The 16,685-nt window shown below is 35.9% G+C and overlaps 1 protein-coding gene across 1 annotated transcript in view; it reads right to left on the reverse strand.

Moving 5' to 3' along the window:
• The window catches only part of PRKN (parkin RBR E3 ubiquitin protein ligase), a 774,760-nt gene that overhangs the window by 396,537 nt on the left and 361,538 nt on the right, over nucleotides 1–16,685 (reverse strand). The window contains exon 5 of the mRNA XM_055810872.1: nucleotides 9,682–9,765. Coding sequence (XP_055666847.1) covers nucleotides 9,682–9,765 — 84 coding nt within the window. The remainder of the gene's footprint in view (nucleotides 1–9,681; nucleotides 9,766–16,685) is intronic.

A 16,685-nucleotide genomic window follows, 5' to 3' on the forward strand; every position in this document is an offset into this window, starting at 1 on the left:
GTACACCTGAACTTTATAGTCTACAGACACCAACATGAAGAAACAGAGGACTCTGGATAATACAAGACAGGTGATAGAAAATAAAGCCTGACAAGATGAAGCTAGACAAAAAGTAATACCAAAATTTTTACATTTTTAACTATGTGTCCGAGAAAACCACATTTTTTAACAGGCAAGGTAACGAATGAATCATGTAAAGCAAGGGAGGGTTTTCTTATTTAATTCACCACTGTTGTGGTTTGTTTTTTGGTTTTGTTTTTTTTTTTTTTTAAGTCAAGGATGCAAGTTTTTCTGAATTTTATGTACTCATTCAAAAAACTATTACTTCTGGAAAGGATCATAACTTGTATTACACTGGAGGTTAGGTACAATTATCAAAATGTTCTTTCTGCCTTTATACCTATGGATCACTTATTTCCCACCCATGCCTGCCAATTGCACAACTGGCTGCAGTCCACAGGATTGCCTTAGTGGGTCTTTCAGGCTTCCTATTTTGTATCCCAGCAGTTCTGCATTCCCAAACAGTTCCACGGGACCAGAGAAGATCTTGAAATGCTAGCACGCTGGCCTGGTTTCAGCTGGGACAGTTAACCTTCTTAGTAGCTGGTGCAGTGCTGTGTTTTAGATTTGGTGCATGATTCAATACTGATAACACGGTGACGTTTTCAGATGTTCCCAAGTAATGTTTATTACTAAGTTAAGGACTTCTACATTTCTCAGGCCATGCCAGTGAGAGGGCTGGAGGGGCAGAAGAAATTGTGAGGGGACACAGCTGGGTCAGGTGACCCTAACAGGCCAAAGGGATATTCCGTGCCACAGAACATCATGCTTAGTATTTAAACCAGGGGGAGTTGTTTGGGGCTTGCCGATCACTGCTTGGGGACTGGCTGGGTATCGGTCAGCAGGTGGTGAGTTACTGTATTGTGCATCACTTTTTTTGTTTTTTTATCCCTTCCATTTGGATATTATTCCTCCCCACTTCTCCCTCCTTTCATTATAAATGATATTATTAAAGTTAATGTTTTGATTTTTTTTCCTCATCCTATTTCATTTTAATTATTAAATTGTTCTTATCTCAACCCTTTAATTTTTCATTCTTTTCAGATTTTCCTCCCAGTTCCTCTGGGGGGCTGGAGGTGGTGGGGAGTGAGCAAATGGCTGCGTTGTACATATATTCTGGCTGGGGTTAAACCACGATGCACTAGATCACTCAAATTATACCTTGGGACACAACTGTTCATCACAGAAATAGAGGGTGGGCGGGAAAACCTTAAAGGTTAAATAACATGGAAACTGGAACACATGGAAAGAAGTTCAAAGAAGTCCTAACATGTTTATGAACGTTTTTGGAAGCTCAAAGCTGGTGCATGCTAAAAATTGGTTGTATAGTTCACAATTTAAAAGCAGAGTAGTTCAAAGCAAATTTTTACAGGCTTGCATTTGTATTGTTACAGATGTGATATGAGAATGATACATATGCTATTGTGATTGATTAGAAGGCTCGCATAAATTTTGAAGGTGACATTTATCAAGACCATGAGATCTGTCTTAATATGCTGGCAGGTGTTGATTATTTCAGTCATACATATGGATTCTTATGTTTTGCTACGTAAATTAGGGTCAAGTAACTGACTTGATTAATTTACGATATAACAAACAATTAAGTGGGTACTATGTCTGCTCTACATTTATTCTAGTTATCGTAAGGAATGCATGCACATTAATTGTAGTAATAAACTTAAAAGTCAGACTGACTTTGGACATTGTTCAGCTTAGCTAACTAGGCTTTAAAAGACACTCCTCACAAACAATTTAGAGACTTCTTTTTTTATGCAAGAGAAACTTGACTGGGGATGCCCAAATTGATTCTCATCTTCACTGTGGAAGCGTAAATCAAACCAAAGCATCAGACGTATTAATGAGACAACTAAACTTAGTGATTAAAACAAAGCCATTTTAATCTTTAATTTGGTGAATGGATAAGTTTTTGAAGGGAAGTGGGTTTAAAATCAGAGAATTCTCCAAAATTATTTACTCCTCTGTTAGCTCTGGCCCCTTCTTATACCACAAAATAGAAAAGATGGAGTAAAACTACAATGACAGGTCTGGTTTGCTTGTTACTTAACTTTCATTTATGCTTTATTCTTTTTACTTGCCATACCACTCGGCATAAAAAGAATATAACAGTTCCTAAATAGTAAAAGCAATGGCCAGTCTCTGGCAAATAAGAAAAATACTCTGAAACTTGTAATATATGAAATTTGAATAATTCTCTTCCAGTCTTGATAAAGAAGCTGTCATAATCTTACATCACAGATATTAGGCTGTGTTAAAAAAATCTTATCTGGTATTTTAATTAGCATTTGTGTTCCATCATACTCGCTGTGATTTTTTTTTTTACTGCATGTGATATCTGGACTAATCTCTAATGCATAATGCAAACTAAACATGGAGAGAAATGAAATAAAAGAAATAAGAGTCAAAAGGTTTCTTGGTATTAAGAAACATCTCAGAATTTTTAAAGTTATTCATAGCAATATAATAACATTGAAAGTAATCTAATGGGTCCAAGGACAGACAGATGTGTTTCCTTTCACAAACACCCAAGCACATCACTGTACACACTGAATAAACGATACAGAAATGTATCAGACCCTTCCTACAATAAGATGATAGGGTTTTAATTTACTATATTCACATTTTGATAACAACGATAAATTTACTATTTTACTCTTGATACTCCAACTGTTACATAATTTATTTCTGTTCTCAACTGAAACCAAGGTCTGAGCTGATCATAGTGAAATGAGATGAAAAAATGAAGAATATTTCATCTGAACAGTGAGGTTTGAGAATAGCTTTGGATGCTTGAAAAAAAAAAATTGGTAAGCTGCATATTTAAACCACCCAAGCTGAACGCTATTCCCTTGATTTTTTTAGTCCAGGCTATTCCAGATGAGCATAGACTCCCTGCGGAACAGATTGACTATGAAAAGATTAAATAATAATGCTGTCTTCAGTGCTAAACCTAATGACAGTAAACATGCAGGAGAAGGAAAAATATTCATGACAAATATTAAAAAAAAATCTATATATAAAAATTACTAGATTCAACTCACACAGGAGGAATGTAGAAAATAATAGTAAAAGTAATAAAAAAACATAACATGCTTCATATTGCAAACTCTTTGCCCCAAAACACACGCTAGAACAGTGAGGCTACTATGTAGGGGAATCTGACTGTTTAAAACCACATATAATGATGCTATACTCATAATGGGAAAAAAAAAAAAAAAAAAAAAGAGGAAAAATAGCTAAGTAACCAAACTGGAAAATAAATATTTGCCCTGGACACAGGACATTGCTATAGAGCTTGATTAGAAGGGTATACCAATATTTAAGGAAACTTAGTACTTAGAGATAAGTTCACAGAAGTCTTCTTCTTCTAGAAATGATTTGCTGACACCTAATACGTTTTTGGGACTGGAGAAGAGATAAAATGCTATTCAGTTATGATGGACAGTTGAAGCAGCCTTCATCAGGAATAAAAAAAAAAAATTCAAGATAACTGTAGTGAGATATATCAAATGAGCTAGATTTATATTTCCATTAAAATGATTTTTAATTTTTCCATATTCACAATGACTTAAAACTTATCTGACCTATAATCCTGTTTAACCCTTCCATTATGGTTTCTGAGATTTTGAAGTCTACAAAAACTCTTTCTGCATATCAAGCAAGAATGTCAAGAACACAACAGAACATTAATACTTTTTCCACATGTTTCTAAAGTTAAAAACAACTTGTCCTATATTTTACCTTGGAGACAGAAATCTCTTTCTGAAAAGTGATACACATTGATTTGAGCATGGCACTGATGTGGAGCTGATTCCTATGAAATCACCACTTCAGTGGTTTACAGTGGCGTTACAGCTCTGTCTCCGAGTACCTATGAAAAAAGCTGTCGTTTTGGGGCTCTTGGTGACTTCTGAATAGCATGAGCCTTGACGAGAAAGAAAATGTAATGGCATTTTTATACGCAGAAGAAAAAGTCCTCCTCTTCACAATCAGAAATACACTTCATCTGATAACAAACAGGAAGTGTTCTATATGTATTTTAGAAAACTGCAGAAATTTGAGCTTATTAAGAACACTTCTTCAGTAGTATTTCATTTGAATAAGGAAAGATATTAACTGACTGAATAAAGAGTTCAGTATCAAATATATTCAGATTGCTTGTAAAAACTGAATCCTCCAAAATCTTACCAAAAATACCTCCTGACCCTGCAAACAAAGGAATAAATACCAGACCCTCAACATGATAGCAGCTAAAATCTCATTTGAGGCAAATTAGACAGATTTTTGTTCAACTACATGTGACAGCTGTATTTATTCAGCGGAAAGCATATGTTCCAATTATTACCATTACACTGAAAACAAAACCCAAACCCAAGATAGCTCCAATAGCATTCACTCAAGCTTGGAATTGGTTGAGAAATAGCTTGTTTCTGTCAATTTCCCTAAGTTAATGGAACTGATTATTTATAATGCTCCAAGAAAAGCAGCACCTCTATTTTAACTCTGTGGTATGGTACATTCTGCGTATCAAATTCTGTATCACTGATACTAGATTTTGCAAAGCTTTTTTCTAAATATTTTTGGAAAATGTACTGTGATCTCACTATCATGATTTACAGGTTGAATTGGAAAAAGTAATAACACAATTCTAAAATTATTTAAAAGTCTTAAAAAATATTAAAAAGTACTGGAAAACTGTGAACCATCACTTTAAATATATCACTGCATCAACTCTGCACTAAATAGGAGAACTGGGCTCATAAAAGAATAAGTTTATTTCTGTCTTTAAAGAAAGAGAACAGGAGCGTGCTCATGAGAGTCCTTTCTTTAAACATGGCAGTTATCTTTGCTTTTGTTTATGCAGCCATTTGGAAATGTTTCTAGTCAAAGCATACACCAGCTAACAAATATGGAGAGTCAACTGTTTCCTCCTTTAATGAATTCTAGTCTTTAATAAATAAATAAAAATAACAATTAAGAGGCCAATAATGAGACACCATTTTCTGACACTGAAACTAGAAGCACACTCCTCTAGGAGAGAAAACATGGGTCTTCACCTACAGAAAAGATTTCATCTCCCTCTGTTTACAATAACATTTTTACACAACACAAGAAGGACCTCAGAGGTACGGATGAGAATTCTTCATTATATAAAAAGCTGTTCATAAGTCACTTACTAACCTCAACTCTCACCTATCAGTAAAGGCTTCATACAGTTTTATGGATTTGCGAAGCTTGAACTATGGTGCTGCTCTGCATTAAACAAAGCAATCTCTGGTATCTAGCTAAGTGACCCAAAAAATCAGTTCAAGCTATTTAGAAGTTGTAGTGAGGTGGGTGAGTAAGCAGCAAACAGGACAAGAGTAAATGGCCTCATGTTGCAGCAGGGGAGGTTTAGATTGGACATTGAGTGAAGAATTTTTTCTTAAAGGCTCATCAAGCATTGGAACAGGCTGTGTCACCACCCCTGAGGTTACTTAAAAGATGCGTAGATGTAGCACTTAGTGACATGGTTTAGTCATGGACTTGGCAGGGCAAGGTTTACTGACTCAATCTTAAAACTATTTTCCAATCTTAATGATTCTATGATTCTAGTCTGTAACTATATTATGCTCATGTGAGAGAAGCATCTGGAATTTCAGAGAACCACACCTGTTTCCACAGCCTTTGGGTTGCCCTTTTGAAAGAATACTAAGAACTACAAGAAAAGAAACTGAAAGAAAAGCAAACAATTATGCCTGAAAACCCAGAGCCTGGAGCACTGCTGATGCATTCAATTATTTATTTAGAATAAGAGTCTACCTGCACAATTACGTGCCGCCCTTCTGGCTGAAGTGTTTTGAGACAGCCACCAAAAGTACAAGGTTCTGTCTCACTTAGTGAATGATCCTGGTTTGCAAAAGAGCTTCCTGAAAGACTCCACTTCGATCGTCATTTAAAATGTGTCAATCAGCAAAAGTCAACTTTTCCATTTCCTAATTAATATACTTGAAGTTTGTTGTAACAGTGACTGGAGTGTGCTACAATTGCAGTAACATAAGCCTCCACACCACCTTCATCCTTTTGGAGCTCTAGAAGTTTGTGGTGAACCTATTGATTCTGATACTGTAATTAATGTGAAAAAAAGCCATTGAGCTCTGCTTTGGATACTCTGTATTTTACTCACTATTTGTCAAAACACTATTTTATTCATTTTGTTTCATAAAGTAGTCTAACATTAAATCTCTGAAAGAAACACTGCTTATTGTCTTTTCAAGATCCATATTATCTGTTTAGGCCCCATTTTCAGTTGTTTTTGAAAGCTTTTGTATTTCTGGATAGATCACACAACTTCTCAAGAGCTTATTACCCTAGGCGATGGGATAACAGCCTATAACTGAAACAAATATGAAAGAAACTGTGGGGAAGTCCCCCAGGCAGCACAGGGGACTGATATCCAGTGTTCCAGGTTCTCCAATCTCTCAGTCGGCAATGCCATATTTTAAGATGGCAGAATTACAACATTTAACTTTTACATTTATTTCTCTTTTATTTCTTCTGATCATAACTATGGACTATAAAAATACCTGATTTTTCACTCCATGCTCAAAAGTAGTTGGAATCACAAATAAAGCACAGAGCAGATCATATGAAAATTTAAATTCAATTTAGTTTGTCTTCCAAATCCACTAAAATTAGTCACATACATTTCATGTTTTTGAACACATATTGAATCACGGTGCATTTATCACTAAGATATTAATTTTATCTTTTGGCAATCCTTTACAAGTTTTATTGAGCTAAATCAAAATTTTGTTACTTTTTTATATTATCAATTACTCTATTTCTACATTTGCAACCAAAAGAATTAGTGTCTTTGATTTCTGGCAAGAGCCTGATCTTGTATCAAAATACATACAAATTAGTATTTTGTGAAAAAACACATTGCCTGTTGAAGGTATGTTGTAAACTTGTGTTTATGAGAAGTGGAAACTGATAAAAAATATTTTTTGAGCAAAATGTGTTTATCTTGGGGGAGAGATAATGTAGGAATATTTTTTTCTTTGCTTCAACAGCAGTATTTGCAGTTTGTTGATAACTGACAACTAAGAGTCTCAAAGCTTCTTTGTTACCCATCACTGTAAGGAAGAATGTACACTGGGGAGATATTTAAAGACAGACAAAATATAATTGCACAAACTTTGTCATGACAATGCAAAAATAAATACTTCAGCATAAATTGTGACAATCTCCTAGAAACTATAATAGCGAATAAAAGCTTAGAGGTTTCAACCCAAGAATTAGTTAAGGCTATAATTTTCTTCTTTTCCAGACTGTTTTATCAGAGCAGGAAAGAGTGACAGATCCCTGGAGGGACATCTCTAGGATCTCTATTGCTTCCAGCTGTAGGCAAGACACAAAACAAAAGGTTTGGTGATTTAAGCCTTTGGACTGGAAGATTTCCCAGGAAGTAAAGATGTGTTTTCACAGTGACTGAGGCTGAAAAAACCCCACCCCAAAACACAAGAAGGACACCTTTCAAGGACCAAAAGTCGTCAAGAAATCACTAATTCAAAGATCTGGAGCAAGGCTATCTACTAGATAGGCAGAGAAGTGAGTATGACTAATAGTTTTCTTGACTAGATCAATATTGCTGGCAATTCGCGTTCAAGATCATTAAATGGAGGATTGTTCTTGCATCCTAGTCTGGTTTAGTAATAACACCACTGGATAGAGTGGTTTGTAGCTAGTAGAAAGGGAAAGTGTTTCAGATTAGAAACAACGGAACAGCGCATTTCTCTAACAACAGCCTCAGGCCTATAGTTTGAGTAGTCTGAAGCTGCATTTGTCACATGTCTACCTAAAATAGGTTGTCTCCTGATTTTTGTTCAGTGATGCCTTACTGAAAGACATTGATCCTTCACTCTGCTAAGTATGCAACTTGCCAGAGGCATTGACAGTAACTGGAGCCATGGGACTTTGTTACTTGGGGTTTTTTTGGGGTTTTTTTTTGCCACAGCATTAGCCAGGTAAGATTATGGTTTTGCTTTTTTTGAAAAAATAAAAACCATAAAAAAACCCCCAAATCTTCATTAAGGGAATGGGTTGTAGCTCAGGAGGCAGGGTTGCCAGAAGTGGCACTATTTCAGTACCTTTTCCACTGACAGATTGGATAACAAAAGCTCTAAGCTGGTAGCTGCAACTCAGTCAGATATGTTCTGAGAGTCCCAATAGGTGACAATACTGAGAATCTTGATCACATCTTTATGTATATAAAGGGCCCAAGCTGGACACCTGCCAATGAGACTCCTGTCCTTGTCAAAAGGATGTTTTATCTTCTTTATTTTCCTGTGTGGTTTTCAAAGAAAGAAGAGAAACCTGGAAGAACTCCCCAGCAACATTAGTGGCACAGTAATAACAGACAGGTAGCAAAAGTTAAGTCAGGCAGCCAACCCTCCTACAGCTAGAGTAACTCCTGAAGTATAACAGGCTACAGGCAATCTACCCAGAGGCAAGAAGTCTTTCTTTTGTACACATAACAGAGCTCACTACTGCTGAGAAAATAGCACATGGATGCTTAATACCTGCCACTTTCAAGAGTGGTTGAGCCACTACTACATAGAGCACACCGAGAAGCAGAAGCCCAAAAGCTACAAGACCTACATGTCTGTCTGCTGCACACGGAAACAATCATAAATAGCATATTCCTAAAAAACCTGTTTGGTGCCTAAAGTTAGATAAAATAATTCTTGACACCATCTGTGTCCAAGCAGGAGACATCCATGGAACCACATGGATGCGCAACTTCCTAACTGTCCTGCTAGGGAAAAGAAAAAGAAGAGTGCACCAGAGAAGGTGAGGGCCTCTGAAAAAAGCCACTTATGTTGTCCCAATCTGCTGATCTTTGATGAATAGAATCCTTTCATACACACAAAGTTTTTTGTTTGTCTGTAAAAGCTATATCCAGACGCAACACCTCAAATTACGGGTACTTCCTTCTCAGGAAGAAGCTTAAGAGCTCTTTAGTATTAAATACTATTGAACAATATCTAACACATGAAAAGATGTAAGTATACATTAAGGTGTTCTGGAAAATCTTCATTAAGGATTTGAGATGTTTATTCTGCTTCTTACTCAGTCTCATCATTGATGTCACTTCAAGAAACAAAGTGAACAACAATGATAAACGTGGGAGAACAAGTTGTAATAAGTGTCAGAAATCTGCTTCTGCAGACAAAGCCTCAAGATCTAATATGTAAGATGACATAGAAATTTGAAGCTTTCAGGACATTGATTATACACACAATTATAAAATAAGTATTGCCATAAAGGTTTAAGTATTACATTCTGCATTTAACTTATAGATACTTGAATATCTAAGAATTCTACTTCAGTGAAAGAGAAGACATTAAATAATTTCTTCCTTCATTCCAAGCAGCAACCAAAAAAGTTCCTCCCTTTTGCTAAATGTTGGATACATTATCTGACATTGAACATCTCTTTTGAAGTATACCATACACATAAATTTATATTTATTTCTGCAATTCTAATAGGATTGGAATTGCTACAAATATTTGTCATTGTAAGTGTCAAAGTACTTGGAGAAACATAACAACATCTTACCGCTATGTTTCCATTGCACCTTTGGGACTGGCAGACACCTCTTATTCTGTTGGGAATCAGCACATCGTCCCAGCAAGATGGACCCTTCAAAATAAAACCAAAGCATATAAAAACTTTAATCTACTTAAGTAAACATACACAAGTTGAGTTTGTTCCTGCTTTTCCTACCCACATTTCTTTTAGACTTTAGCTAGACAGTTTTTTCATGATTATGCTGAAAAAGTCAGATCAGATTATATGACAATATTCACCAGTAAAGCTCAGTCGCTGACTGGACATACAATCCCTCCATCCTGAGGTCACTGTTGTGAACAGAAGTCAAACAGTAGGTACGTTTTCCCAGCTGAAGACAGGGACTGACAATTATGATTAAAAAGCTACAAAGACTCATCTTCTGGTTTAACATTGTTAATACCTTAGCCTGCAGCTAAGGGGGAAAAGGTAAAAGACAACAGTTGGAAGTAGAATGCACAGTTAGAAAGACTGGACTGAAACACAAAGACTAGGTTAAGTAGCTATTCTGTATTTTGTTGTTTATTAAATGACTAACTTTACTGAAATCTGGTTTTGTTATCATGGACTGCTAATATGAACTTTGATGTTTACTGTAAAGCAAATTGGACTTCTTATTGACAGATAAAGCCTTTACCCAACTATAATACAACACAATAAAAATGTGAAGTGAGAAATGTTAGATTCCTGGACATTTATGTTAGCTTCAAGATTTGTCAGTCACTGTTTAAAAGAAGTAAACCAAGAAAAAAACCACAGAAAGCTGATGGAAAATCCTTAGCTATAGAAACAGTTCATTTATGAACATACTGAAAAACACAGAGTAAACAAAGATGACAAATAAGCACTATTAATATTTCACAATTGCAAAATAGTGTGGTTAACATGATGTTCTATCAAAGAAGAATGTTTATATACATGGCATACATAGGAACATTTACAAAAATATTTCCTAGCACACAAAAAAAATTAGGTTACATTAGTGCAAGTCTTCACTTTAATATTAATCTCACAGCAACTTAATATTTAATTAATAGACAATAAGATTGATCTGAGAAAGATATGAAGCTTACATCTATCCACATACGCAGCAGAAATAATCAACTAAGAAGGTACAATAATATTTGGTATTTGGATTATTCAGTGTTCGGGACAGCGTCAGTACTCAGGAATAACAGGAAAACTTCACCCGCAAGAGAAATTACAGCAGTCAAGAGGTTTAACTGCATTAGTGAAATTAGTGCCTAATTATATCATAGTTGATTACAAAGTAATCCAGTACCATATTGAGATCCATCTCCTTTTTACTTCTGTATAAGGCACTTCTTCAGCATAGTGCAGACATGGTCGATAGGGCTTTGAACTAACCTAGCAGTATGAACTTGGCCTATGACAGGTTGATCCAGTATGTCTGCAAACTTGAGTAAAACAGCTTATTCTGTGCTGAGCTCTGATCTTTGTCGCAGCTGGTTATGGCATTTGATATAGGCAAAAAAAAGCTTGAACATGTGTAAGTTTTATTGCAGGCAGGCATAGGGTTGACTACTGGTAGACTTGACTGGGAGAAAACCAGCTGCAGTATAGTGTAGTTAATATAGAGTAGTAACACTTTACCTGAAATAGGGGTGTGTGTGGGGAGGGGGGGAACGGACAAACGACACACGGACACCAACCAAACCAACAAAGAACAAACCACTAAAATCTTGAATTCATTATTTAAAACACTTTAAAAGTCATGTTTACCATCAATTGTTTCAGTGAATTTTGACCTCTCATGAAACTAGCATTCTTGAGATTTTACAGGAAGAACAGCAGAGCCTCCTTCAGGTGTTGCATAAAAAAAACCACCTCCCTTTAATTGTTTTCAGCTCAGCAGCTGAAAGTTTCATTCAATGCTCTCTCATTTATTTTCCCCCATGCCACCAAAGACTATGTAGATCTCTAGCATGCCTCTCACAGTAGTTTACCTTCCAGGAAGAAAAATAATCTACCTTGCCATTCCCCATATGGATACTGTTCCTTACCATTGATCAACTTTTTACTCTCTCCGTATGTCTTTCAATTCTACTCAATCTTCTTAGAATATGTGCATCACCACAGAGTATGAGACTTACTTATATGCTGGACTAGTGTATGTGAAGATGGTACCTCTGAATTTGTTCTTTATTTCCTTCCTAAATAATTATTAAAGTGTGATTTATTTTCCTGATGGTTACTAAGCACTGAGACAGCATTTTGGTGAAATTATCTACCATAGCTCTTAGACCTCATTCCTGAATGTAACAACACAAAATTCATCATGTACACAAAGTTCAGGTTCATTTTCCCCAGTGCACATCACTTAATACCAATACATTGAATTTCATCTGCCACTTCATAGATGAAGTGTGCATGCTAAAGTCCACAGGGGGCCTTCTAGTAGGTATTTTCCAGGTTCCTCCATACTGAACCTGTCCGTTAGTTACCAAGGATGCACCAGCTCTATACCTCATCCTCTCCAAGTATTGGCTTTATATAGCAATCATCTAGTGGACTTGTATACTTGCTGCTCCTGTTATACTTTAAAAGGACTTAGTCACAGTTATTCTGCTGTTTGCAAATTATAAACTTTTTTCCTTGCCCAATTGCGTTTTTTATATTTAAGGTGCTAGAATTACGTGTTTGGTTTGATGAGTTCTGTTCTTTTAATTTATCTCACTACTTATTTTTCTGAAAAATGCATGCTTGATTCTAATAATCTTCCCCTCCTTCCTCCTCCCCCCCCCCCCTCCCAGTTTGATCATGCTAGCTTCCATCCAGTCTTCCTTAAATTTCTGTACAAATAATCTTTGATTCCAGTATAATTTTCACATCTCCTCCAAAGATTCAACTTTTTTTTTTTTAGCTGTCCCTTCCAGTTTCTTCTCAGCAAGGACCCTTACTTTTATGTAGCATCTCTTTTTTAAAATCAAGCACAATACTTGTGCCTTGCTTAGATTTTGGGAAGTTGCAGAACATAAATATATTAGAGTCATTGCTAAAGAGTAGGTCTTTGTTACTAACATTATAAATCACATCCTCTGCATTACTGTCTCTTGCACGTTCTTTGATCAACTTTTCCGTAACACACCCTGACAGCATCCAAAAATTTAGTCTTGGAATCATAGTTTGACATGATACTTACCTAAGCAGTTCCACAGGTATATGTTATCAACACTGGTACTAATGATCTTGATTTCATAAGTAGAACATATTTCAAGTTAAACTTTTTAGAGGAATTACTTCAGTGAAGTTACAGCATTATTACAGGAGAAAACTTTCCAAGTATTCAGTAGTTTGCAGGTCTAGGTCCATAACCATAAAAACTTAAGGAGGCACAGTAATTCTTAAGCAAGAAAGGAAATAGGTGTAGGACCATTTATAAGGTTGAGTGAGATTCTAGAAAATGTTTAAATGTTAAATTAATATTTAATATTAATTAATTAGTAAATTATTAGTTAGAAAGAAAAATATTTTAAATGGATTTGAAGCAGTGTGACTATATTGATTATGCCACAGTCTTGTCGCAGTTGAGAAAGTAGCTGACTTGTAAAACATAATCCAGAAAGCATCCCTAAAGAAACCAGAACAGAAAGGAATTGATGCAATACCAACAACTGTTAAAAGTAAACTACTACAGCTAGCACTGAATCAGGTCCAAATATGATTAATGTGGCAATATCTAATTAGTTATTAATAGTAACAACATCAGTATGAAATTTCTGGTCATCTTTTAGGGTGTTATCTATGAGGGACAGCTACTCTGCTATATGGCACAGTGTGAACTTTACAGTGCGCTCTCTGCTACAATTTCCTCACGAAATTTCTCAAGCACACAAGATTACTTTTTGCATGAAGTGGCTCCATTTGAAATAAAAACAGGTCATCTTCCACGTAGGGCATGCTAAAAGCATATACACAGGAAACCAGTAGCACGGTCCCACACTATCAGTCAGTACTCAGCTGTTCACTCACACCATAGCTAAAAGCTTCCTATTTTTTGCTTCATAGAAAACCCAACCTATCCAACACTTCTTTAAATTAACTCTTATGATGGGCATAAAACCTGTAAGAAAAATCATATGCATTTAGCTTTTGATGACATTAACCAGACCCAGCTTTAAGACCACAGCATTATCTCTTTGCTCTAGCAAGAGTTAGACCAAGTTCTTAAGGGACAAAGTGATCCAGCAGAAGACCAAGGTGCACTAGCAGAGTATCCTGGGTTTGTGCTTGTCTGGTGGGGTATGTGTGTGTAACAAAAAACAAATCCCAACCACCCCCTCCCCCCCCCCAAAAAAAAATAATTTTTATGTCTCACTTTCCAAATTTGTAAGAAAGGAAAAGTCTCCTTTCCCACATCTCTACTTGGCATTCTTCACGTCATATATTATTCTTAATAATATAATAAGCTTCCAAAAGATTTAGTGTGCTTGAGGATTTTAGTTTTCCACATTAAAAAAAGACACCAAAAGAGGTATCTGTCCTTGAAAAAACATTGTATATTCAAAATGTTAATGTTTCTTTAGTGACAGCACTACTAAATGTCATTGCTATAATTACATCAAAATGAAATCAGGCATTCTGGCAACACTTTGAAATGCAATTTTTGTATTGCTATTTCTTGCATCTAAGAAAAGCCTGTCAAACTGCAGGCCAGCCAATCACTTGTGGTGTTGTAACACCGCACACTGTAGTGTTTGCAATTATTAGTTTGCATTAATCAACAACACACTGTGAGAAGAACAAAGCCTTCTGATTGCAAGATTAAAGCAACCACACCTCTTGTACACAGCCAAACAGCTCACAGAGAAAGCTATGCATGAAAATGGGTGTAGGAGAAGACTGTTCCAGTGTATAAGTAGGAAAACAACATACGAGAGAAATAGAAAGAACACCAGTATATCACTGAAGGAAGTAGTCATGTCAAATGCAGTTGAGTGTTTCCCAAATAACCAGGTATGGACATTGTTACACTATAGGTGTTTGGTAGTTGTTCCTTCCGTTTCTGAGTGGGAAGACAAGGAAAAAAAAAAGGTGGCTGAAGGCATATTAAATTTGAACTGAAGCTGCTATGCAGCATATGAAGAACAGAGAGGACCGAGGGGTTTTTTCAATGTATGAGGGAAGTACTGGAAACTTATGTACATTCCACCCTTACATTGTATTGGTGCCCAATACAGCGGACAGTACACTCTACTCTCACTATACTTCCCATCCAGTACCCAAGATCTGATTTTGTATTGTAGAACCTCAACTTAATTCTGGTCAATGACTACTAAAAAAAAAATAAGTAATTCTCTGAGAACAGAAATACTATCTAGAGATCTGAGATGACAAATTATTCAAAATGAAGTTGCTGACAGACCTGTTGACCTGTGAAGTCAGTGAAAGGTCAGAAGCAGAGGTCAGCAGTAGAAACCAGTGATTCAAAGATGCTAAATCATATAAAAGGCTGGAAACTATCCACGTATTCAACGCTTTGTATTTTCCCTGCTTTATATTCTCCTCCAGTGAACAATATGCAGCAGAATATCATTAAAATATCTTTGTACCTGCTAATATCTACATGAGAGACATAAATCATTAAAATGTTGAGCAAATGACCCAACCAAGGGACAAGTATTAATGCAGAAAGATTTTTAAAATTATGTAAGAAATCATTTCAGGTACTTGAGAGGGTTTAAAAATCAGTATGCAAGACACTAGAAAAAGTGATAGATCTAATGCAAACCGTGCAAACACTCAGACTTCTCTGCAAAATGATGGCTATTGACCTGTCTACATGCAAGTATCTGAGGAGCTAACTGTTGTACAGTAACCCCTCAGCATGATTTTAGTATCTTGACACAATACAACAAAAAAGCTCCGCAAAAAGTTAGGATTACTTAATAAAAATTGATCTTTTTGCCACTCTAAGAGGTACACCAAGGTACCACAATTAACTGTTTCTAGTGCCAGTACAGATAGACAGCTCTGTTCTCCAGACACAGTAGCAATCAAAATATATTCTGACAGTAAACATATGTATGAAGACACAGGTAATTAATATTATGTGAACTTCCCACCTACTGTCACAAACCTATCCTATCTTAGCAGAGATGATACAATCATTTTGCTGTTGCTTTCTTCTACTCTTATTACAAATTTGATCTTGCTTTCACAATATGAGCACTTCAGCCTAGAAAAATAATTTTATAAGGGAACACATTTTCCCACAACAGTAGACACTATTACTAAATACTCAGAGATGCTTCCCTCAGGACCACCTGACTAAAGCTTGTCTGCTTCTCCTAAATCTAGCACCCTGTAAGACTTATATACTTGTTATGCTACCTCAACAATATTTCAAACAAAGTGACTTTCAGGATGACTACAGATAGTCAGATACTGGAGGCTCATGAATGTCTCAGAACAGATAGTTAAGGCTGAAGAAGAGTCAGCAGGCGATAAAGCCCCAAGGAACTGGCCAAAGTCTAGAGTCTGTGAAAAGGAAGAAAGACCAGAGCTTTTTCTTTAAGAGACAAACTGGTATTAAGCCTGATGTTACTATTGGTAAACTGGTGCATTCATACTTTTTCTCAAGTGGCATTAACCCAGAATATGATTTGCTTTTTACATTCCACACTTGCCCAGCATAGTACAGATATGAAACATTCAAATAAAAGCTTTCATCCTATTTTATTACTACAGTAATGGAGATAGAAAATTAAGACTTCTATATATAAAATGTGGATTGGTGTAAGTTTTTAACTGGCTTAAATTAGAAGAACAATCTGATCATCTTTTGAAGTGCTAAGAAAAATCTAGCTGTTACATGAGTGATACTCAATTAGACTCGGCAGAAGAGATTCATATGGCACGTTTCTAATAGCAAAGAGATTGGAGATCTCATTTCAGTTCCAAAGACATAAATATATTTGAACCATAACATTTACGTAAAGATCCATATTTATTTCAGCATTTTTTATCTT

This window comes from Falco peregrinus, chromosome 7 (genome assembly GCF_023634155.1).
Source record: "Falco peregrinus isolate bFalPer1 chromosome 7, bFalPer1.pri, whole genome shotgun sequence".
NCBI classification, from domain to species: Eukaryota; Metazoa; Chordata; class Aves; order Falconiformes; family Falconidae; genus Falco; species Falco peregrinus.